The 26,601-nt window shown below is 40.5% G+C and overlaps 1 protein-coding gene across 1 annotated transcript in view; it reads left to right on the top strand.

The window, feature by feature from the left end:
- The window catches only part of LOC122796978 (acyl-coenzyme A thioesterase 13-like), a 108,154-nt gene that overhangs the window by 58,251 nt on the left and 23,302 nt on the right, over positions 1 to 26,601 (top strand). The window contains exon 2 of the mRNA XM_044065751.1: positions 2,869 to 3,053. Within this exon, the coding sequence (XP_043921686.1) occupies positions 2,869 to 3,053 (185 nt within the window). The remainder of the gene's footprint in view (positions 1 to 2,868; positions 3,054 to 26,601) is intronic.

Consider the following 26,601-nt stretch of genomic DNA (forward strand, 5'->3'; position numbering starts at 1 on the left):
TTTGCAAAACTGTACTTGGAAAACTGTTCTGTTGCTAGCTTTGACTTCTACAAGAAGGGTATTTGAGCTTCAAGCCTTTATGGCTTCACCGCCTTTTCTGATTTTCCATAGGGGCAGGGTCTGTCTGCGTACTTATCCTCATTTATGCCCAAGGTTGTGAATGAGTTCTCTCTTAATCAGTCTGATCATTTTCCCACCTTTTTTCCTTCTCCACAATCCTCTAGTGAGAGGATTTTACACACCTTGGATGTGCATAGACAACTCAGATTTTATTTTGGTAAAACTAGGACTATCAGGAAATCTGATCAGCTTTTTGCTTCTTTTCATCCCAGGGCTGTTGGATTGCCTGTTTCCAAGCAGACTATTTCCTCTTGGATTTTGAAAGCTATTTCTTTTTGTTATGTTTTCCATGGGAAGAGCCTCCCTTTTTATTTTAAGGCTCATTCTACTAGGGCTGTGGCTTCTTCAGGTGTTTTATTTGAGGGTTTAGATACTAATTCCATTTTAGAAGCAGATACTTGGACTTCTGTACATACTTTCACCAAGCACTACAAATTGGATGGCATCTCCAGATCTATAGCTGGTTTTGCTAGAGCCATTCTTCATGGTTTTCTAGAGAGGTCTTCTGGTCCTTCCTCCTTCCAGGTTTTCTACTAAGCTTTGGTAGTCTCCCTCATGTAAAGAATACTGCAACATTAGAGTAGAAGGACATAAAAATAGTTGTGTAAAATCTTACCATAGCCATAGATGTCCTTCTCTTCTCTGTTGCAGTATTCTATCCCACCCTCCTTCCCCCTGGTGCTTGCTTTTGTTCTGGATGTCTGATAACCTTCTTGTTTTCCTTAGGCTGGCATTCCTCCTGGGACATTCACTTCTGAGGATTGTACATGCGGATGTCACTTTTATGGCCGACATTCATTTGAGACATTTGTGGGATGTCTTGCACACCAGCAGTACTTAAAAACTCTTATACAGTATACTGGCCAGACAGCGGGTCAGCCATGGTGGAAGATTCCGTCATGTAAAGAATACTGTAACATAAAAGAGAAGGACATCTATGGTTATGGTAAGATTTTACACAACTATTCTTTATTCTTCAGCATTGCATTTTGGACCTCTGTAGTTTAATTACTCTTCATTTTCCTATTAATAACTCTCTTGTCATATATTCTTCATCCATTGTCATTTATATTTCATTGACTACATTGTCCAGCGGGTTCCTATTATATAATTGAAGATGCAATCTTTCAAATGAATCTTAATCAAACTTGAAAGCACGAAACAGCAAAATAGTGAAATGGCATATAAGCGATTTCTTTCCCTGGGGAAGAAATCACTTGGCCGCCTCCATTACTTTGCCATTTTTGTCACTGTAGTGCAATCTCGGAGTTGGTATATTTAAGTAGGGGGGTGTGGGGGGCTTAATGTAATGTTTTGAAGTTCTTTTTTATTTTTTGTTTTTTTGCGGAACAGCAAATAGCCATTTTTTTCCCCTGGAAAAAATTTCTGTTTCAAGTGTTCGGGATTGTAAGCTTTCGCTTACATGGGATCAATAAATCAGTGTTCACTTTTTTAAATGTTGGCTGATTTAATATAGACCCTTGTCCAGCTGGGTTATGGTCTATTGTTAGTGGGAGTTTGGGAAGAAAAGCATTGTTATATAGCAACGTAAACAAAAATTTATAATTTTAGAAGTTTCAATACATAGTCATTTCAGATATGAACTTGTAATATACTAATTTGGGGTAGACGTAAAATATTAGTTTGGGGTAGGTGTTGCATTCACAAGATGTCTAAACTGGAAGAAGAAGAATTGCTGTAACCTTGAGAAGTGGGAGCACAGTAACTTACTGGAAAAAAGGTATTTGAACAAAATTGATACATTGTGCATTTTTGGAACGTTACTTAAAAAAATAACAAGACTAGTAAAAAGAGATTTGATAAAGAACCTGGCATTGATAAGTGAGTATACACAGATAAATCATCCTGTGTTGATATGGCATACCAGCAAAGAGTTATTCCATTCATCTGAGAAAATGGTGACCCATGCTCAAGGCTAAGAACTGATCAACAGTAGGGCTATAAATGGAAGGTAAAGGACTGAATGCCTTTTTAGCAGGTATTCTGTGTAGCATGAGTGAGTGAGAGGCTAACTTCCAAAATATAAACACGTTACAAAGCAATGGTAATTAGCATGACTGGAAGTAGAAAAGAATGTATGACTGATGCGCATGAGGGATAATTGTCATACCTCCCTGCTTTATGGGAGGAAAGCACTGAAAAAACTGAGGATAGAGGCACAGTGTTTTCCAGAACACTGAACTATCACTGAAAGGTATCAGTCCTGGTTATCATTACCCAATACCAGAACCACTTGGGATTTTCAATAACTGAGAGACTATATATTTTAAGATGAGAATCCCTTCCTATGAGTAAAACTCCTGCAGCCTTCATTACCCTGTTGGTGTACTATATTGCGCTCTGAGTTTAGTTTCTGAAACCTGATAAGGCATGAAAGTCCAGGGCGGGGACTCAGAAACTGACAGAAGGTGATAGGAGTATAAGATCACTCTCTGTATCAGATAGAGAGATTTGCAAAGGAATTTAAAAAATCAACTTTGGGTTCACAGGACCATTGCTGAAGTGTGAATTTCATGTTATCATTAATCATAGGTTCATAGGATGATACTAGGCTATTGGCCTGGAGGCCCTTATAAGCCTAGCCAAGAATCAATTAATTAACTTATTTAATTTGCCTGTTTCCTAAAATAATCTGAGGACTTCACTAGGAGCTTCTGAAATCAAATTGTTAGTAGGCGTTTGGAACCAGTGTGTTGTTTATGTATTATTTTTTATTTATTCTTCCAGCTGCAACTGGTTTCTGCTATTCCTGGAAAAATGGTCTGTGAGATGAAAGTTGAAGAGGAGCACATAAACGTACATGGCACACTGCATGGAGGAGTGACCGCTACACTTGTGGACTTTGTTTCAACTACAGCACTAATAAACACAGAGCGAGGTGCACCAGGTGTCACCGTAGATATGAACATTATGTAAGCTGACCACATCTGTCTTACTACCAGATTACATATCTGTCATGTAATGTAACATTTTGAATATGCTGTTTAACAATTTATTTTTGTATACATAAGTCTCCTTCCTGCACTTCCTCCAGTCCTGTTTGCTTAAGTTAGTTTTTCCTCTCATGATTCTGTGGACTCAAGTTAAGTGGGCTTCTGTATTGCACTCAGTTAGGAATGCCATTTCTAAGTCACTGTTATTGCCTTACTAGTATAGTATGCATCCTGCGACGTAGAGTTCTGCACTGCAGCATAGAGTCCTAAGGGAAAATACCTTAATGGATCAACAAAGTTTTATATTTGATCCAGTCTAACAGAATCATTCTATCTGTTGTAAAGAAGGGAAGGAAGAGATGTTAATTTGCAGTCTTTGTTTAAAGAAAGTGCGAGCACAGCTCTGTATTATAGCCTTCTAGTTCAGAAGTTCAGCAGCCCTAAGCAACTCTGGGATATCATCAACCATGTTTCAGAATTATTTACTTAGTCATTCATCTGACTTTGTTAAATAGGTAAGTGAACTGGTCCAAGATTGTTTTCAGCCATGATCCAAGCCAAGAGGCAGTTTTTCAGAACAATGTTTACAAAGCTGATTACCTCCAAGATGCATTTTAAGCCAACATTTGCATTCTGTGTATGTTATAACCAACATTTACAGTTCAATAATTACAAATGTGTGCTTTTATATGAATATTTATATAAATCAGTGTTGTTGTTGTTGTCTTTTGGCTTTTTCCCAGTTAGGGGTCGCCACAGTGGAACTCTGGTCCGCTAATGATTGGCAGTAGATTTTGACGAACGCCAAGGTGCCAGCTCAACGTTCAACCTTCAACGAAGGCACGCCCATTTACGCATCAACTGCGAGGAGGACATGCAGACTCCACACAGGAGGCACAAACTGTATTCTGTACAAAGTTACTAGCTCTAATACAGTTAGATATCTACTATATTTGTGTTTGTACATGAATGGTGTTTACACAGATCTCTTCTTTATATACAAGGATATAATCACAGTTTATTTACATATTTATAATGGTTATATAGCTGTCTGAGTGTTATTACATCAACATGTTGCTGAGTGCAGTGGTTTGTAGGATAGCTTAAGCACCACTTCCCTAGATCTAACCTGTTTCCCTATATCAGTTTCATTTATATTTGCTAATGAGGTGTGCTTTAAAGAACTTTTAAAAAAGAATAATTTTGCTTTTTTTTATTAAACTATCTCATGCTTTAGGGGCAGTTTTGTAGAACGACCCTTTCAGTTCTTGCCCTGCTAAATGTGGTCTTTTCAGCTGTTTAGGGCGTCTTGACTTCTTATGTTATCCTGAGGCTTTCTGACTAGTCATTTATTTTTCAAAGGTGAGCAGTACCTTTCATTTAATAGCTTGTGTGTTACAAAGTATTTAGGAAAAAATATGGTCTTGCCTTAAGTGGTAAGCATTTGGTTTTCTGAATGGTATCACATTGGTGTTTCCTCATAAATGAATGAATATGAGTATTTTTTCTTGTCTGATTGAAGAGTAGTAATATTTTGTTGGGAGTTTTGACAGATTAGTGGTAGATAACACTCAAAATGTGGCATGAGAACATTTTTGTTTATTGATGTTCGAGCTTCAGAACTTTGTCAAACTGTTGCTCTACTTGGATAACTTGTTTTCAAACAATAATACCCAGATACCCTTATAGTTCATTTAAGGGTGTGGATATTTTTTGTAGATCCTTAATGTTTAGAAGCTGAGTTTGTGTATGTCCCTTCTGATTTCCTAGTATTATGGCAGCACACTTTGGGGTATTAGCTATTAGATTATTAGAAGTCAGCCAGTTCCTTATCTGGGCAAAATCAACTGTTTATTTAATGCATTCAGAAATTCATGTGCTCTTGAAAATAGATTATCATTGGCTTACAGTGTGCAGTTGATGTTTGGTAGATTATTGATAAATAGTGTAAGCGGTTAGTGTTGCTGTCTCACAACAACAGGTTCTCCAGTTCAATCCTCGGCTGGGGTGCCTTCTGTGTGGAGTCTGCATGTCCTCTCTGTGGTTGTGTGGGTTTCCTCCCACCTCCCAAAGACATGGTGTAGGTGGATTGGACACTCTAAATTGTCTCTAGGCATGACTGCGTGCATGTCTGTGCCGTCTGCGGAAGTTTGGGTGCTGGGCTGGCAACTCAACACCGTAAAAAAACTCCACTGCCACTCATGAGTGGACAGCTGATCCGCTGTGGTGACCCCTAACCGGGAAAAGCTGAAAGAAGAAGAAGAGAGGATAGCAGGGGTGCCAGCATTTGTCTGTCCAGAATTTCATTTGTTGTACACCCTGTCTCTGAGATTGTATTGTGAGGTCTTTTTGATGAGGTAGTTTTGGAACTACTGAACTGCTTCGTCAGTATTGCACAGCTGTTGAAGTAGTAAGTGGCAATCTGCAGTTTTGAAATTGCATTTAAGATCCAGGAAAATGGCACCTGTGAGAAGTCTGTTTTGCATACTGCTATAAACTTGGATAGTGAAAGTATATAGTACTATTAGCATACTGTAAACGTGACAGAAGCATGGTGTTTGTGAGCACGTCATACTTTTGAATATATTCCAAGTTTGGAGAGAGGGGTATTAATGAGTGTTTAAAATTGGATGGAAAGGATTTGGTAGTGAGAATGAGACTGAATATGTGTTGCAAAGGGTGGCTTGGAATAGTAATACATTTAGCAATTTGGGGCATGAGATGTGGAAATCCTGAATAACAGTTGTAGTCTGTTTTATCTAATAGTTCCTGAGTGTCTTTTTGGGAAAAGTTTAAAGTAGAAGGGAGTAGGAAATATATTTATGTAGGCAGAGTTTTGTGGTAGGTGAGGAAATGTTGTTAATGAATTTTGTTGAAAGGGAGGAGGAGAGATTATATTGTCTTTCACTGTAATTTTTTTATGTTGATCTTTTAATTAGTGTTAATTTTAGGATATATTTTACTAGTGTTTGTGTCTCTAATGATGTACCAAAATCTTTTTGGTTCCTCAATGTTTCTAATGGCATGCCAGAATATTTCAGGTTAGTTGTGTATATCATTTACAGGGAGCATAGCCAGGTTACTTTTGCTTTATAGGTATTTATTCTGGTGCTTTTTTAGCCTTTGGAAGTGTTTTTTTTTCTTTTCATTTTAATGTCCTTTTTCCAGTCTAGCCATGTTTTGTTTTTGGTTTCAATTTGTGTTTTAAAGTGCTTGCTAACAATATTGTTTTTTTAGTGGAACCTTGATATTTTTGTAGAGGTATCTTGTATGGACATTAGTTTTATGTAGAAGGTTGTGATTGCTGTTTTGGATCTTGACAATTATGTACCTGCTCCAAGTTTATGATATGTGGCTCTCTTTCTCATAGGGATTCAGTGGTTAGAGGAATAGCGTGGGTTGGTATAAGACTGTGAGGTAATTTTTCTCATTTTGTATTTCCTAAGAATTAGACAGTGGTCACTCAGTGCAGATAAGGGTATTTGTAGGGTAGATAATTTATCAAATACGTTTGTGATAACATCTGTGGTTGTACTTTCCAAGGCTGGTAATTAGCCACATGATTAAGGCTATGTGCTGGTCCCTCTGCTCTAGTATTTGATTCCTTTAGTGTCCATTTGTCTACTGTGTGGCCTTGGCCATGTCATTAAACCAGACGGTGCTTTGGGGCAGTTGAGAAATTAGGTTAGACTTTTCAATGTCCTCCGAGATCACATAACTAGTTAACTACCTATGAACCTGTAAGAGTGGGTCTGGTGACTGCTGTCTTAGTAGTTCTATGGACACCCTTGCAGATATAGCAGAACTTTCAAAGGCTTGTTTTTTTTGTTTGTTTTTTTTTTTCTTGAAGCCTCTTGTTAGCAACAAAATAACTGCTCATACTTCGCTTTTTGGGACAGATGTTCATTTTACTGGCATCGTCCTTGTTTAGACACTGTCAGCCATTGGCGGTTCCACCCTCCTCATTTTTATGAGGTGCTTTCCATTTTCATTGCCCAACAAAAGGGCAGTGAGCCTTCTCCTGTGGACGTCTGCTTTCCATTTGTCATTTTTCACTCCACCCTCACACTTATCTGACAGACATGCACTTCTCCAGGCTGTACAGCTCCAGTCAGGTTTTCATTTTCTCAACAGGTAATCCCAACCGTGCCCTGTTTCTCAAATATAGCCATTTATGGCCCCTTCCCTTACTAAAAAGATGGTTTCTTTGTCTGAGACCCCACTGGTTAGGAAGTCCATAAAGTGCGTTTTTAGTAATAAACATGTACAGCCTCAAACTAAGTTTGAAGATGTAATTTTTTTTAAATTTTGGATGAAGCTCTGTATCTTTCTTCAGTTCCTAATGACATATTTTGGGGAGGTGATAAAGTGCATGCTAGAGGAAGACAGAGACTTGACCCATCTCCCTAGTGGAATTTGCAGCAGATTGTTTGGGTACCAGATTGGCCCTTCTGAGTGATTTCTACCAGTCATGGACACTTAACACAATTACCCAGTAAGGCAGTATTTTCCTTCACACATCCCCTCCCAAGGACTGGGCAGCATACCTCTCAACCTGGAAACATCAAAAATCTGACAAGGCCCATGAAAAGTAGATACAAATCTGTACACTGGTTAACGTAAAATTTGCATACATAATTACATAACCCTGCCCACTCCAATGGAATTGTAGGATACCAACTTTTAAACGCAAACTGAAGAACAGACAACCAAAATATGGCACCAGAGTCCCCCTGCAGCCATTCCAATATCCCATTACCTGGCTAATTCGCCCCATTTACCATTAACACTAATGTGTGCATGCATACTGCTTTACTTCTACAATGATTATTTGGATTTTATTTTTACATTTTATAACACAATGCCCAAACACTAATAGATATCTGCTAAACAAAGCAATATTGTCTCACAATGAAAATAGACTTGGCATGAAATTTTCGCTGCCCTTGAAACAGCATTGAAACCCAAACCACATCCAAAGAAGATGCATCTGGCCAGTGGTGGATAAAGATTACCTTTGGGCTGTTTTCAAATCATAGGCCCCTTGCACACAAAACAAGAAACATACATGCGTTCTTTGATAGACCTTCCTGACTTTATTAAATTATATTCTCTGTATAAGACTTAAGTTAGAGAGTATTTTAAATTTATTGTTTGAACATTTTTCCAGTAGGCAATGAAATAAAATGCATGAACCAATAATAACAAAACTGCCTAATTCAGAACATTTCTATTATAAAAGTCACTCTACTTAAACACACACACACACACACACACACACACACACACACACACAAAAACACACACGTATATATGGGTCTACTGCTTTTGGTCGAATTACACTTGGTTGAAAATGATTTCAGGCAGCCCACTTCACCAAAAATGCATTTCACTGAAAACCCATTTAGTCAAATTCCATTTGGTCGAAACTGGAATATAGCCCCTGCCCCACTGCAGTGTGACCCTGGAGTGAGAATATAAAGTTAGGGGGGTGGGTGTAGCCCCCCACATAATTGCAGTGCATGCACTATTATATACTTGTGTATCCATTAAAAATACATTTAAACATATAACGTCAGTAAAAACTAGTTGCAAAATGTGTGGTGCTATGCCCCCCACAACCCCCAATGTGGGGGGCTGTGCCCCTCACACTCCCCCTTACTTTATATTCTCACTCCAGGGTCGCACTGCAGTGGGGCAAGGGCTATATTCCATTTTCGACCAAATGGAATTTGACCAAATGAGCTTTCAATCAAATGAGCTTTCAGTGAAGTGGGCTGCCTGAAATCCTTTTCGACCAAGTGTAATTCGACCAAAATCAGTAGACCCATATATACATATAAATTGAATGACAATAGTGTAAGCCATAGGCATCTTGCACAGCTTCTCGCACTTATTTTCAATTTCATTTTTTTTTGGGGGGGGAGAACAAAAGGACAAAAACCAGGGACACATTTTAAATATTGCTTGTATAATTTTGGAAAGTTGCTAGATTAAAATGTCGTGTTACCAGCATGCATTTCACTGCTAAGTCTTGAACTTGAGAGGACCCTGTGCACTACACTCACAGCAACATACCACTATGCCAAATCAGCAGTTTCCTGAAAGACAGGAAGACTGAATCTTAAATGGTTATCATTTACTGGATTCAGTTCTCATCTCACTATAGCTCTCAACCTCTTAGCACAAGAAACCTGGATAAAGCCAATAATGGGGGAATACTGAATTCAGGTCTCACTTCTCACCATAGCTCTCAATGTCTTAGCACAAAAAAACCTGGACAAAGCCAATAATAGTGAATACATTCCCAAAATAGGGACAAATTTCAAACACTGGTCTTATAAACTTAGAAATTTGCTAGAATAAAAGGTTTTGTGTTACCATTTATTTTCTGAAGAATATGAAGTCTGAAATTCAAATGCCTGTCATTACTTGAATTCAATCCTTCAGTGATTTGCCTCAAAAATCCTGAAAACCATAGATTTAATGAGGAACAGAGCAAAACTATGAGGCATACATTCACAAGTGGTGCTGGCTAGGGACTTTAGGCTCTTTTTACCTTGTACCCAAGGTACAGGGTTTGAGCCTGCCTCTAGCCACCAGGTGTATTCACCTGGGGGCATTCATACACACACACACACACACATACACAATATGAGTCTGGTTATCAATAAATCTCCCAAGAAGCAGAACTAAGCAGGAGCATTATCGTGGATCCATTGAAATCAAAGCTGCAAATGTGCTTAAATCTCAATTTTGATGGAGCTGTTGTCATCGTGCTCAAAAAAACAAAAGCAAAAAATCAGAAATGAAGGGGTGCCACTTGGGAATTGTGGCACCCCATTATTTGGACCCCAAAATGTGGTAAAAATTGAGTAATTGGACCCTGGACCCCAAAACTCGGTAAAAAACAAGTAGTTCAGGATGGCTGGGAGGTATGCTGGGCAGTCTGCACAGAGATACTGAAAACAGACCTCATCTCTAACTTTGTAAAGGAACACAATTTCTTAGAAGTAGGGGATCCAGCTGCAGATAGACTGACAAATTGGCTGTCTAGGAAATCAGTGCTTGGATCCCCTACCTTGTCTGTCAGGGCACTTAACTACCTTATGCAAATACTTTATTTTCAGTGAGACTTCCTTGATGAAGACATTCATTCGGTAAAGATTAGCCTAATAGCCTAAGGTCACCACATCTCCCACAGTTTTCTTCCTGCTGGTCTTCATGGCATATGCTGTCAAGAATGTGGTATTCAGAATGTCATGATCTGGCATCAGTGTACACTGTTACTCCTGTCTGTGACTGACTCCCATTTACAGGGGATGCTGCCTTCCAGTGAATAGTGCTGCTCAGCTCAGAAATTGATAAAACTGAAAAGGAAAAGGGCCTATCTGAGTAGTAGGTGTAGACCAGCTGGGATTCGTAATTTATTTGCTTTTCTTTTTGGTACCATAAAATGGAAGGACCTTCATCCCATTGCTGATGTGAACAACTTTTACACCTGTATCCTTAAGAATCTTTTTGCATAAACACTCTGTGTGACTTTCACTCTGTTATCAAAAAGAGACTTGACATTTTGTGCAAGTCTTCTGAATGCCTGTCTGCACCTCAAATTTTGAAGTTAGGTGAGGACATTCCATGCTTCTATGTAAATACCTATCAACTTCAGTTCAGGACCCTCTCATTTAGCCTTATTTCAATGCCCAGGATATTCATAAAGCGCTTGGCAGTAGCTGTGAGACTTCAGTGAATCGTAAGTATATGCCATACTGTATGATTGGCTCCTGACAGCCAAGAATGTCAAATCCACTGCAAAAACTCAACTTCGGTCCTTCAGTCTCCAAGGATCGCTATCAGTTGCACACAGTTCTGACTGATGCTCTTTCAGCTCTGGACTTATAGGTAGCTTCCTAGGTAGAAGGATGTGCTAAGCATTTTACCTTTATGAAGATGAATGGACCTACATTCCATTGTTCTCTGGATTATTTTCAGTCAAGAAGACCCAACTCATCTTTGAACAAGACCACCTTGATTTATGGCTGCCTCCATTTTAATGATTCCCAAAATAAAGCTTTGCATGATGGTGCTTCCTAGGACCATCAGTGTGCAGTGGCAACAGGACTTAATGTTTTTGGATGCCATAATGTATATTTCTGTAGCATGCTGGGCTTAGCTGTCTTTGTGGCCAACTCCTCAAAATGTATTGGCAAGGAAACTCTTCATGGATCCTCTTCCCATAATTGTTGTTAGCACTGATGCAGCTTGCCTGGATTAAGGAATCCATTTAGGTATCCACAGAGCCTGTGGTCTCTGATTCAGGATGGAGGTAAAACCCTACATCTGTGTCATGCAGATAAAATTGGATCTGAAGTCCTTTTCATTCGTTCATCACCAGTTGGGTTATGGATCCGACTTGGCTGTATTTCACAGACTTTGGATCCATCTCTCAAGCTCTTCCCACTGCCCACAATATCCTAGTTCATCTCCAATACCTCAGATCTCATTTGCCACCATCACGCATGGACATGGATCCTCTTTCGCAGCATTAGTTTACTGCTACGTAAACTGTAAGTGCATTGATTGAATTTTATATATGCTATTTTTCATTCCCATCTACATTTTATTATGTATTTATATATTTAAACTTTTCCTCCCTGTAGTTTTTTGGGGTTTTCTGTGTCAAGCCTGTTACTATTAATATAGTAATTTTTTGTAAGCATTGTTGGTACTCTTTTTCTTTCATTCCTACCCTTTTTTAACAGGGTATTCTTAATTACCATTGTTGGTAATTTCTCCCCTGCCTATCCTTCAAAAAAAAAAAAACTCTGTCCTTTTCTTTGTCTTGTATAGACCTTTTCTGTGGGTTTTTCTGTCATGGCTGATAAGCTGAAAGGTTTTAAGAAATGGATATCCTGTAGACATAATATCCCCAGCTCGAATGCTCAGGGGGAGTGTGTCTATTGATTAGGACAGTACACTGAGCTACTAACTGTACCATTTGTACAGGATTTAATTCTAGAGCTACAGATGACAAGCATAACAAGCTTGCCCTTAAGGGCTTACTTCCACCTTCATCTTCTTCCTCGTCAGGGGCTGAAACCCCCAGCAAATCTTCAAAAGCTCCTTGGAAGCACAGAAAAAGATAACCACAAAGTCACTGAAGAGGTCTTCATCCTCTGAGTCTCCACAGTATGGAGATACAAAGAAAATATTTACAGATCCTAAGACTTCGGATCCTATAGCTATATCTTCCACTCCATATGGAACCAAAACCTTCGTATCCAACTTCAGGTGTGTCTCATACTCTGAGAACTCATTCTGCCAAGTTTGCTTTACATCCAGTATTTCCTTGGTTCCCCTCCCCTCTTTTGTAAACCTCAAGAAATAACTCTAGCCCTCAATCCACCACCTTATCCTTCAGGTCCTCCAGAAGTCTGTTTGAAGCAGAAGTGGATAGGATGATGAGGAAGTTCCTCATGGCTCAGATTCAGTTGGGGGTTATTCTGGCTCTGTCTCCCATTGGATCCATGAACCTCCAATCCACCTCCCATGATATTGCATCTCCTTCTCTAATTCATCCTTCAGTTTTGGAACCCCAGGATCTGACAGTTCTCACAGTATCGGTGTTAGAGCCAAAGAGAGTCATGTCTTCAACCCCGACTGTATCCCTAATCAGTTCGGCTGCTGTTCTCTCAGATCAGAATGAATCCAAGAGCTTAAGTGCCAGTATTGGATCCGTTCAGCCAGGATCAACTCCGATGTTGTTGGAGCCTCAGTGTTAGATAGCTCAGCTCCAGCTCCCCTCCTTGAGACATGGATCTTGGCATGGTTGTGACTTGCCTGCTTCAGAGATGTTAGTTCTGTTGTGGCCCACCACAGCTTCCTTGGGTCTGTCAGCCTTCAAGGTTGTGGAGAGAGTTTTTTCCCATTCAGGAGGTCAGGTCTCTCATTCTTCCTCCTCTGATCCTATACCCTATCCCCCTCTAGTTCTGAGCTGTGATCCCATCAGACCTCTTCCACATGGACAGCCAGTACAAAGTAGCATCCAGATGGTTCCCATGAAGGATCTACCCCTGTCTTCAGACACCTGTCAAGAATATCCCACAGAAGAGGTTCACCATAAGAGAATGTGCAGCAGGAGGCACATATAATCCCCTATGGAATCCCTCACTGAAGATACTGACTTCAGTGAAGGGGAAGGGTCCTCCAGATCATCACCTAATGATGTCTCCTTTGGAGACATTTTAGAGATCCTTAAGCAGAAAGGCAGTTGGTCCTCAGAAAACCCTCCCCCTGAGGAGTCAATATTCCTGGAAACGTTTGGTTCTGGCCCATCTACGTGTTGGGTGACTCCCCCTCTAATGAACTTTTTTACCTAGTCTCTCACTGGGCATGTAAAGAACTTTATTTTGTTGAACCGATCCCAAGTCGACCAGACCGTTTTAACCCCTCCAAAAGATACACAGCATTGGAACAAAGGAGTCCCTGTTGATGCAATGGTTATGGCAACAACCACCAAGGAGCTCACAGAACAGAGCTCCTCTGTCTACCCCCCTTATAGAGAGTTCAGGGTGATGGACTGATATGGAAAGCACATGTTTCCTTCAGCAACATTTGCCTTGAGGTCCCTGAACTATTTGGTGCACTTTACAAGACTCCAGAGGGATTTGACCAAAGAACTCTCAAAATCTGTCTCTGTGTCCATGTCTGCAGAGGATTACAAAAGATCATCCTCTCAGCGGACCACTCTTTTATCTATTTTGAATGTGCCCATGAGGATGATTTCTCATGCAGCGGAAGGTACCTTATGGGCCGCTGGGTCAGGTATTGCCCTAAGGAGACATGCCTGGATGTGGTTATGCAATTTTGTGGAGCCTTTCACGTCTTCTTCATCAATGCTCCTTTTGATGGAACTTCCTTGTTTGCCCCTTTTGTGAAAGAAATGCTTTCCCATAGTGAGCAAGAAGGAAAGACCCTGTCTACCATAGGGATTCACATTTCTACCCCTCAACGATCTTTTTCCCAGAATCAAAGAGGGAGCAAAAAATGTGGTTCAATAAATCCCAGGGACCTTTCCAGGATTAACTTGGAGACATCTCCCTCAGAGGTAGAAGAGGGAGTTCAATGGAAGACTCCATCTTCATGGCAGAGGAGGCTCCCAGAATCAGAGTTTCTGAGATTCCTTTCTGGATAGATCCTCTCAGTGCTCCTGAAGCTCTGAGTGCTTATGGAGGCAGTCGGGGGGGGGGGGTAACTTGTCATTGCATCCAGATGCTGGTCTGCTATAACAAACATTTTTTGGGTGCTAAAAATAATATCCATAGTTTACTTTATACCATTTTTCCAAATACTCACTTCCAAAAGAAGAAAGCTTCCGGACATTCCACCCAGTCAGAGAGAAGCTGAAGCTCAAAAAATTCAGAAGCTGCTGGACAAGAGTCATCCAGGAGGTCCCACCAGACCAGAGAGAATTCAGAACTTACGTTTTTTTTAGTGCGAAAGAAAACAGGGGACTTGAGGCCCATTTTGGATCTAAGCAACCTGAACCAATTTGTGAGGAAATCAAAATTCCAAATGGTCATGGTTCAGTCCATTCTACCTCTTTTTTACATAAAGATGATAGTATGCATCCTAAAGATCAGTCGTGTCAAAATTAACAGACTTTCCCGAAGACACTTGCGCTTTCAGCTAGGAGCCAGTCACTGTCAATTCAGGGCCTTTCCCTTTGGTCTCACTACAGTCCCCAAAGTGTTTACCAAGTGTATAGCAGTTGTAGCTGCTCACTTGAGAATACAAGGATTACGGGTGCTTCCATACTTAGATGACTGGCTCCTTACCACCCCAACCAAGCATCTCCTAGTACAATCAAGGGACTGTTTGCTCTAACTTTACCAATCTCTAGGCATTAGGCAACATTTCCAAACTGAAATTTTAGCAGTACAGAGCTTGGAGTTCATTGGTGCTCATTTGAACATAAGTCAGATTGTTTCTCTACCCCTTTCATCAGGTGACCACAATTAAGTCTCAAGTTTATCAAATTCTTTCTCATCCTGCTCCTTCTGTCAGACTTGTCCTCCAGATTCTAGGGTCCATGGCAGCATGTATAGTATTAGCCCCTTTAGTACATTACTATATGTGTGTTCTGCAATTGACACTGGCTGTTCAGTGGTCTATTCTTTGACAGTCTCTGTCCTCCCAGTCAAACTTACTCACATATGCAAAAATCATATTTGATGTTGGATTCAGTCAGATGACATTTACATAGGTCGCTGCTTCATTCCATCTCCCTCAGTAGCCACAGTGACCATGGATGCCTCCCAACTGGGGTGGGGAGGGCATTTCTTGGGAAGGAGGCATGTGGTCTCTCCAAGAGACCAATTCTGATATCAATATTCTGGAGATGAGAGCAATCCTTCTGGCATTGCAGGCATTTCAAGATGTTCTCACTCCAGGGACTATTGCAGTCCAAACAGAAAACATGTCTGTGGTTTGGTACATTAGCAAACAAGGAGAGACTCAATCCTACACCCTCTGCCAAGAAGATATGAGTGTGACAATGGGCAAGCTCCTCCAACCGCTTTCTAGTAGTAATGCACATTCTGAGGAAATCCAAAGTACTAGCGGACAAACTCAACAGGTCCATTCTGATGCCTCACAAGTGGTCTCTCAGTTAGTGGAGGAGAACATTTTCTGTGGGGTCAGTCTTGCTGCGCCCTTTTTGCCTCTACCAACAACAAATGCAGGAGGCACTTTGCGATGATCCCCCCTCAGGGAGAGTTACAGAGATGCTGTTGTCAAGGTTTGGCCCTCCAGTCCCCTGTACACCTATCCTCCAGTACCACTGACTCTGAAACTCTTACAGAAAGCCACCCAGTTGAAAAGCTCAGTCATCCTCATTGCCCCCATTTGGCCCCACCAGATTTGTTTTCCCTTTCTTTTGTCTCATCTTCTTTATCATCCTTGGATACTGGGCCCAAGTCCAGACCTTCTGTCATATCCCTTGGGAATAAAACATCCCAACCTTTCAGCCCTCAAATTAACCACATGGTTTCTCTAGTTCCAGTAACAGCTAGACAGCTCAGGCTTTTTTCTCCAGTTCATGATGTACTTTTATCCTCACAAAAAGACTCCAGTAAGAGAATTAACAAAAGTAAGTGAAAAAGGTCTTCAGTTTGGGCTCTGAAAATGATATTGATCCTTTTACTGCCCCTTTTTCTTCTGTATTGGACTTTTAGCTTCTCTCTTTAAAGTAGGTGCTATTTTTCCACAATGAAAGTCCAGTTGGCAACCATATCAGATTTTCACTCAGGAAATAATGTTTCTTGTTTGGCTGCTTCCAGATTATGTAAGGCTTTTTTGAAGGTTACCTTCCTGCTCAGACCCCCAGTGAAAGATCCTTCACCGCCCTAGGACTTAATGATAGTACTGCAAGGCTTAACTGAACAATCCTTTGACCTTCAGCAAAAACTGATCTGAAATTCCTGTCTTGGAAAACAGTGTTTTTAGTGGCTATTACTTCTTCTAAAATAATTTCTGAACTCTAGCCTCTTTCATCTTAAGCTCCATATATTTTTTTCATAAAGACAAGATGACCTTACAAACCAACCCTTCTTTTCTACCAAAAGTGGCTTCTGAATCAAATGTAAATCAAGCTATTCACAAATCTTCTTTCCAAAACGTTCGAACAAAGGAGAATACATGCTGCATCTGTTAGATGTTCATAGCTACATTTCTGCTTGCTCAGAGTGAAATAGTTCATTGCATTTCCTGGATTTATTCTCAGCAAAGCCTGTCCTGACCAAAATCTCTTAAGGCCCATTCAACTAGATCCATGGCCAGCTCAGCTGCTTTCTGGTGTAGAACTTCCATTGAAGATACTTGTGCATCAGCCACCTCATCTAATGCTAATACCTTTATTGCTCATTACAAATTGATCTCCAGGAACAGAACTGCTTTCAATTCAGCAGTTCTCTGGAATATCCTTCCATGAGGGCCACTCAAGATTTATGTAGCTGGGAACACTGTTTCAATTGTGGAGGAATGAGTGAAAAGGAGAACATCAGATATTTAAGTTATGTACTAACCATAACTAGGCATCTATGTTGTCCATTTTCATTCTTCAACTCCCCTCCCTCCATCCCCCTTCCTGTTATATTCTGGAGTGACCTGATGGACCTTTGGAACCTGTTGTTCCACATTTGAGCCCTACTTTAATTTCTCTTCTGTTTCCCAATTTTTTTATATTTATATATGTATGTCTGTACCATATATACTTTTAATACAGCAAACTTGATCTGAGGTGTTGTGGAATTGGACTGGTGCATTACAGGTAGAGGGAGGAGCTCAGGAGATAAATGTAAAGTCTGTGAAATGCAGCTGTCAGATGCATAACCCAATTGTTGAGGAAGAATGAAAATGGACAACACAGATACCCAGTTATGGTGAGTACATAACTTACATTTCTTTTAATTCTACAGTCTCAGAAGCCACTGACTTCTCCATGGCTTGGTAAAAGTGCAGTCAGACTTGACAGTAGCATAATATATGTGGTGTATGAACAAGCAGTGGGGCACACATTCCTACCACTTGTACAGGGAGGCCATTAGAATTTTGGACTTGAGTTACTCACACCAAGAGCTGTCTTGTGAGAGTTCACATTCCAGTCAACAGACTAAGCAGGAGCTTGCTTTCTATCCCCAAATGATTCCTCAGCCAGGAAATTTCCAGAATAATTTTTACACTCTGGGTTTACCCATTTTCTGATCTGCCTATACCTCCAAGCAGTGCCAATTGCCATAATTACGTCCTTCTGATTCCTCTACCATAAGGCTGTTTGAGAGATGATGTGTCATGCTTTTTCCTTTGATGTACAGGTTTCCTAGTAAACGTTGGTCATTTGAAATCCAAAAGATTTTTCTAACTGCATTTTGGCCCGAACAGCCTTGAGTTTGTTGTTACAACATCATGTTCTTGTTCTGCCTTTTAAATGTCTTTACCTCAAACAGCTTTTTGATCATTCATCAGAATTTGCACATCCCAGCCCACATTCTGTCAAGCTGATGGTGCAGTAATAGGCTTCAGACTGCTCATGAAAAGTAGTCACCACTTTAAAGGCTTTTCGGAAATTATCCAAACATCAAAATTATCGGGTGTCGCTCGTCTCTCTCTAACATATATGACAAGCAGGTGGGGTATTTTGTTTAGATGTTTTAATACATAGAAACACATCAGGATGGATATCAGCATCATAAAATACGAAAAACTAGTTAACAGACAGACCTTACATACATACATGCTTACATCTCAACAGCTAACTACAAAATGGCAGTCTAGCTTGCATATGCTCAGTATTTATACACTTGTGCGAGCCCTTGGATAGCTTCTTAAAGGTACATACACACATTGATCTACATCCACCCTCTTAAAAAGATTGCCCTTTGCAAAAACAATATCAGAGTTAGACATGCATTACTACATACATTCGAAACAAAACACAGTGTTCATGTCCAAGCTGCTTTGTATCTGTTACAGGGCTTGGAGATGCGACCACATCTAGCTTGGACCAGATTTAGCAACAGGGACAGCCTGTGGTGCACAACTCTTGTCAGGAACTTCTAGATTTGTCACAGGAATGGGAATGTCCACTGGAACTTCCTTGGGAATTGGAACACCAGACATCTCACTCACTCAGCAGACAAACTGAGTAGATGTATTCTCCAGCCTCACAGGCTATGTGCTGTGGTATAGACTCAGCCACTGGTCTCAAATGCCTTTGATTCCACCTAAAAATTGCCACTTGTGATTCCACAATGTATGACCTCTGTTCTGGACTAATGTTCTTCATGACACAAATCTGGTCATAACCTCTGGATATTTGCATCCCTACCACTTCTCCTTCTCATAATGGATTGAGTGGTTTGCTGGTCCTATCACAGTAGGACTTCTGGGTTAGGCACTTCTTCAACAGATTGATTTTCACTAACCTGTTGTTCTTGACACATGGAACCAACAGTCGACTACTAACTGGTAATGTGGTTCTGGTTTGTCTTGACAGAATTATCTGAGCAGATGAACCAAGATGTTTATCATGGTGAACATTTCTGAGATTCAAGAGATTCTGGAAGACATCACTAGTTTAACTGGACAAATCACACCTTGACACACCATTTTATTTAACTTGGCTTTGACTCTGTCCTGCATGGCTATTGGAACTTTATGTGCTGGCCTAATAACTGGACTGATCTCTGGGTCTAATTTCATGGAGTACACAACTGGAGGTTTGCCTAGTTTGTCTTCGAACAGATCAGCATAAGTGGAAAAAAATGTACTGGGCAAAATTAAAGTAGTGGTCTTTTATGTTAACTTGGTGGACTTCCTTATTAAATGAAAGCAGTCCCATTTTCAAACTGTCTCTGAGTCCTAATAATGACTGGGCATGCCTCTTGACCACATAAAATAATAAGTTGTCGCTTCTTCCAGCAGAGTAGCATGAAATCACTACTGAGCCTTTGGTTTGAATTTCTTCACCTCCATAAGCAACAAACCTCACACACCTTGCCAAATCAAGCCTTTCACCTTGACATACTCTAGCAAATGTTTCTGCTGCCATAACATTGCACTTGGAACCTGTATCAACTTTGAGCCCTGTAGGTTTGCCATTTATCCAAACAATACAAAATACTTCATTCTTTGCCCTTAAATCTACTGCACTGACTGTTTCATGAAGCACCGATGCACCATCAACATAAAGAATAGGGCTGCATCTAATTGATCAACTTGTTTCTTAAAATGTTCCCTTTTTATAAAAGAATGTGAGCCTTTTGATTTACAAAACCTTTTGAAATGATTCCATTTATTGCATTTGTGACATTGCTGACCAAAAGCTAAACATTTCTTCCTTTCAGATTCATGGCTTCTACCACAATTATGACAGTTGGCAATGAAACTAGGCTGGGGTCCATGCTTTGAGTTTACTGACTCACTCTTATGCTTCACTGAGACTCTGGAATTTGCTGGAAAGTTCTGGGGATTACCAGTGAGTGCTGCAGGAGCTACAGTTGCTGCCATGTGTTTGGACCTATTTCTTTTAACCATGTGCTGCATACTATCAATATGATCTTTATCACTGTGCCTTCTAGAGCTGTTCTCATTTTGTAAGCATATTTGTGAGCTTTGCTGTGAGCTTGTATATCTGACAAATCTCAATGGTCTTATTCAAAGTTAAATCACTGTCATAAAGCAAAATCTTTCTCATAGTATCATCTTTTATACCATACACGTCTGTCTTTTATCAACTCATCCCTTAAATCACCAAATCTGGACATTTTTGCTCTATTTCTCAGGTCAGTTATATATGCTGCAAAAGTTTCACCAGGCTTTTCATCCCTTGTGTAAAATAAGTGCCTTTCCATTGTATAATTTGTCTGTGGGTTACACATTTCTCTGAATGTATGTTTTATGCACTCTGGGTCCTCCTTTGACTCAGCCGGTACAATGATATGACTGTTTCCCCCTCTCCTGTATAGATAGCAGTGCATACACAAATGAATGCTCCCTTTCAATGGCTTCTGACCCAGCTAAGTAGAATAAATGCCTTTGTACGGTTATCTTTATCAGAAAATGCAGTCTGTATGAAAATGTACTCTTGCTCAAACACTCTCCAGTTCTCAGCAGTATTACTGTCAAACATAAGTGCACTGGGTTTTTTAAATCTATCTGCCATGTCCACATACACAAACACACTGAAAATATGGCTGTTATAATTATGTGCAAACAAACTGTTGTATGAGCTTGTAATAACATTCAGATGCACAATAAACTCTTCAAAATACTGTACTTTGTGAAATATGGTCTGTAATGGCTGTATTCTGTGAAACATACCCTGTAATGACTGTACTTCTGTAAAATAGCTTTACTGTAATATTGCACAAACATGCAAACACTTTATACACTTCTGAGAACTCAGATATCTTTGCTTAATAAGAAAATACATGCTTTGTGAAAATGTGGTAATTTCCCATTATTTTATTCATTTATGCAATTCTGACTTTATTTCAAACATTTTCCATAATAATTTTAATATTTTTACCAGTATCATACATATCAGTTTATGCGAATATCGTTTAGAACATTCTGTATAGTGCAGAGCAAGTTTTAATATCTGAAATTTGTTTCTGACCTGTTTTGAGAAGTGTATACATTTTAGGGATGATTCACTGCTGTATATTCCTCCAGTTCCAAGCAAGTGCCTTAAGTCGTTTTAGCTATGCTGTCTCAAACTTCATGCCCATTAGACATGTTGCTTCTGACACCATGTCGCTCGTCTTTCTCTCTCTCTCTCTCTCTAACATATGACAAGTAAGTGGAGTATTAAGTTTAGATGCTTTAATACATAGAAACACATCAGGATGGATAGCAGCATCATAAAATACAAACAAACTAGTTAACAGACAGACCTTACATACATACATGCTTACATCCCAAAGGCTAACTACAAAATGTCAGTCTAACTTGCACGTGCTCAGTATTTTATACACTTGTACAAGTCGTGGATAGCTTCTTAAAGGTACACACACACACACACACACACACACACACACACACACACACACACACACACACACACACACACACACACACACACAGATCTATAGGAGATAAATGGAACAATTTTTTGCATCTTAACTTTGTTCAGAGGCATGAATCTCTTCACTTCCTCTATGGCCTGATGTTATGCACATTTTTTGAAAAAATTCAAGTCTATATTTATTCATTTATCTTTTACAATGCTCTTGGTGCCACTTCCAAATTCTATTTAGGCCAGAATTGTACTCCTGTAGCGCCCATAAAGACCTGCAGAGCTTTTATGAAAAGGGCTTTTCTGCTCAGATGTCCAGTCATATATTTATTGTCTCCCGAAGACATTCACTTTGTTTGAAAAATGTAATACATATATTTTTAAACCTGCATCATATCCAGTGGTTAATACCTTAAGACTAATTTACTAGTGGCTCTCACTTCAAGTAGGAGGATCGTTGAGCTTTGTTGGTTTCTCCTGTGTATTTGGTATTTCATAAGCATGTGCCAGTGTACTAATTCTTTTCATGCTAAAGATTGCTAGTCCATTCAGCCTTAGCTAGAGTATTCATATCCCTTTATTTCCCCCAGAATTTAAATTAAGCAGAATGGTGTCTTCATAGTATAAGCATTCATAGATAATTCAGATACTGTGTATGGAGGGCCAGACATTTCAGTCAACATTGTTCAGTTATTTTTATTTCCTGAAAGCAAGGTGTTTATTGCAGTGCTTCTTGAAATGGCTTTCGAACTGCATTGTTATGAGAAGTATGACTAATCTTTTCAGAGATTTCCTAGTGTACACTCCACAAAAGCATTCTCCAGTTAAGTACAGTGGATATAAAAAGTGTACTGATGAGCTAATTCATTGATCTCCCAATGGGTGTGGAAGGCACCTGACACCAGTGAACCCAACCCCAAGAGACCGGACAAAATTTTATCAGCCCTCGAAGACAAACAGTTTTGAGCTAAAGGTTTAGTGGTAGATGCCATGGTCGTAGTGGCCGCCACAAAAAAGGAACTCCAGAGGAAAGTTCTTCTTTCCATCCACCCAACAGAGAGTCTTGGGTGATAGATACATTTAGGAAGTGAGTTTACGCATCATTGCCCTTCACTCTATGGTCCGTAAATAAATTGTTTAGCACATTTTACCAGTCTTCAAAGGGATCTGATTAAGGAGCTGTCAGACACCCTGGCAGGAGATGTTACAGAGGGAGTACAAGAAAAGGTTACTTCCCAGTGGGCCACCCTAGAGTCTGTGTTGAACTCATCCATGAGGCTCATTCCGCATGCAACCAAAGGAACCACCAGAGCAGTGGGTTCAGGCATAGCCATAAGGAGACACACCTGGATGCCCTTTTGTGACTTTGCAGAGCCATTTAAGTCTTCATTCGTCAATGCTCCTTTTTATGGATCATGTCTATTTGGCTTGACTATTAGAGAGACATTATCCAGGTGTGAGAATGGTGGTAAGACCTTCTGGCATAGGCTTTCATTTTTAAACTTCCCAAAGATCCTTTTCCAGGACTCAGAAAAGCAGTGGAAAAATGTGGTTCAAAAAGTCCCCAGGGCCTTTCCAGGACACACGTTGAGTCAGTTCCCCCAGGGGCAGAGGGGGGAACAACAATGGGAGACTGTATCCACATGGAAGAGGTGGCCCACAGAACCAGGGATTCAGGGACTCTTTTTGGATTAAGCACTTTCCACGTTCCTGAAGTGAGGTCCGATTGCCTTCCTCTGGAGGCAGTCAGGGTACGCTTATCCTTGCACCTAAACAACTGGCTAAACATAACAGATTCTTGGGAGCAATGGATTATTTCCAGAGGTTATTCCATCCCCTTTTCCCTTCTTCCCCAGTATGCAAAAAATCCCCAATGTTCCACCCAGTCAGAGGAAACCAGCTGTTCTAGAAATTCAAAAGCTGCTAGACAAAATAGTCATCCAAGAAGACTCACCAGACCAGACAGGATCCGGAGTTTACTCAAGATTCTTTTTAGTGCTAAAAAAGATAGGGGACTGGAGACCAATTGTGGATCTCAGTGTGTTGAAAAAATCAGTTTGACAAAATTCCGGATGGTCACGGTACAGTCCATTCTTCCATTTTTAGGAAAGGCATGGCTGGTTGTGCTCAACAGATCTTCAGAATGCATATTACCACATAAAATGGAGAAGTGCACCAGGAAGTTCCTTTGCTTCCAGCTGGGAGCCAATTTTTACCAATTCAGGTTGCTGCTCTTTGGTTTCACCACAGCCCCCAGGGTGTTCACCAAATGTATGGCAGTAGTAGCAGCTCACTTGAGACTGCAAGGATTCCAGGTGTTTCCTTATTTGGATGACTGGCTTATTACCACTCTAACCAGGCATCAGTTTAACAGAGGCAAGAGAGTACGTTCTCAACACCTGTGCATACCTAGGAATAACTGTAAATCACAAAAAATCTCAACTGTCTCCAACTCAGAGTTTAGAGTTTATAGAGGTAGTGCTGAATATGACAATTACTGTAACATCTCCTCCCCCAGTGAGATTTCAAACAATCGTACCCCAGGTTCAAAAGATAATTCACAGCAAGAATGTTCCCACTCATCTAGTTTTACAGGCCCTAGGTTCTATGGCAGTGACAGTAACTCTAGTTCCCCTAGTAAGATATCACTTGAGACTTCTACAATGGCTGTTAGCATCTCAGTGGTCCATGCTATACCAACCCATGTCGGAACAGATTTTGATCACCAATCATTGCTAAAAAGGTATAGCTTGGTGGATTCACTCCAAAGAAATTCTTCAGGGCCTCCACTTGTCCTTCCAGAACACTAGGCCGTAGTGACCATGGATGCCTCTCAGATGAGGGCGACATTTTCTGGGCAAGACTGTCCAAGGCACTTGGTCCCCCTTAGAGGCCAACTTGCATGTCAGTGTTCTGGAACTAAGATGGCTTTTAGCGTTGCAAGCCTTTCAATCAGCTCTTCCTCTGGGAACAATTGTGATTCAAACAGACAATATGTCAGTTGTTTGGTACATCAACAAACAGGGAGGAACCAAATCTTACACTCTTTGTAAAGAAGCACTCAGAGTTTCGCAGTGGGCAATCTCTTCCATCCACTTTCTGTTAGCAGTGCACATTCCAGGGAGTTCCAGTGTGGTAGCAGACAAACTGAATAGATGTATTCTCCAGCCTCATGACTGGTCTCTCATTCCAGAAGTAACGGAAAGGATTTTCTGTCAATGAGGTAAGGCTTGCCGTGACCTGTTCGCCTCTCCCCTGAACAACAAGTGCAGCAACTACTTTGCCCTGAATCCCCCTCCGGGGAAGTCACCAAGAGATGCTCTTCTCCACACTTGGCCTCCTAGTCTACTGTATGCCTTTTCCCCAATTCCTGTAATTTCAAAATTCATACAGAAAGCATTCAGGCTGAAGAGCAAAGTAATCCTCATTGCACCTTATTGACCTCGACAGATATGGTTTGGTTCCCCTATCTTTGGCCTTATCTGATACAATATCCTTGGACTCTGAACCCAGCTCCCAACCTTCTGTCACATCCAGATGGGCTAGTTCATCCAGATATTCTGAACCTCAAGCTGACAGCATGATTTTTCCAGTTCCATTAATTGCCAGGAGAATTAACCTTTCTTCCCCGGTACGGCAAATTCTCTTAGCTTCTCATAATTTATTTATTTATTTTATTTTACATTTGTTGACCAGGTATGTCTGACTGAGCTGAGTAGCCCTTTTTCAGTGGAGGCCCAGGGAGAAAAACTCCATGTAATATACAATTAACATGTGACAAAGCAATTAAACAGCAGACTTAAAAAAGTCTACAATAGATATTAGTAATATGTCATACACGAATAAGAAAAGTTCACATATGAGTTTACAGATACAGTACACATGCTCCCACCTAAAACTCCCACACTACTAACTCCACACCTAAATCATCATTTCTTTGCCTACTTTAACTTAATTCAGAGATCTTGCTCAGAACACCTTTTCATAAATCTTTGGCATGCATGCCTCTGGCCTACCTTACTCATATTCTCAAACTTTCATTGTTTGTTTTTTCTTATCCATTGTACCCATAATATTGTTTTCCTCTGTAATATTGTTAATTTGTCTCTATTCGTATGTATTTGTATGTCTGTTTGGGGCTTTTCCCCTCGGGTCTCCACTGAAAATGGGTAATTCTTACCCAGCTGGACCAACCCGGTTAACAAATGCAAATAAATAAATAAATAAATAAATAACAGTTTAGCAGGTGATATACTATTGATTATTTCTTAAGGGCATTAGCAGATTGTGCTTATGGAGGGTGAGTGCAGTGGCAAGCCTGGTGGCTGCTTTAAATTGTTTAGGATGTGTGAGGGTCCTGATTTCTGGTGGGAGTTTATTCCAAGCAGATGGCTTAGTGGTTAAGGTCTTTGCCTCCCATGCACAATGTACAAGGTTCGATCATAACCTCCGACCAATGCCTGTTTGGAGTTTGCATGTTCTCCCTGTGTCTCCGTGGGGTTTCTCCCTTGTCCAAAAAACATGCTGAGTGTTTCCATCTCAAAAAACTCACCAGTGAATGGATCTGTGGGCAGCAGCACAGACTATACATGGTGCCCTATAGGGGGAACAGTTGTACAGACCAATCACTTTGGGAATCTACTGTGGTGTGCAGTATCCTCAAGATAGGAGAACATGGATCACAGACTGCACGCCGTGGCAGGGCCAGCCACTCAATGGTGTAAAATATGGCTCTAGGTGATTCGGTCATGTTGACTAATGTCGCCAAAAAATATGCAAGTGGGTTGAGGACCCAGCCTACTCTGACCCATGACCCATGCCAGGGACTCTTGCTAACAGTGGGAGGGGTATATGTGCCCTGCTGGCCAGTGTCTGCAGCCGCCCTGGGTCAATAAGCTACTGGCTGGCCGGTGTCTAGTTGCCGAGCCTGGGTTGCCTGGGATAGCTGTG

The sequence above is a fragment of the Protopterus annectens genome, chromosome 3.part0 (assembly GCF_019279795.1).
Source record: "Protopterus annectens isolate FY-2018-M chromosome 3.part0, PAN1.0, whole genome shotgun sequence".
Taxonomy (NCBI): domain Eukaryota; kingdom Metazoa; phylum Chordata; order Ceratodontiformes; family Protopteridae; genus Protopterus; species Protopterus annectens.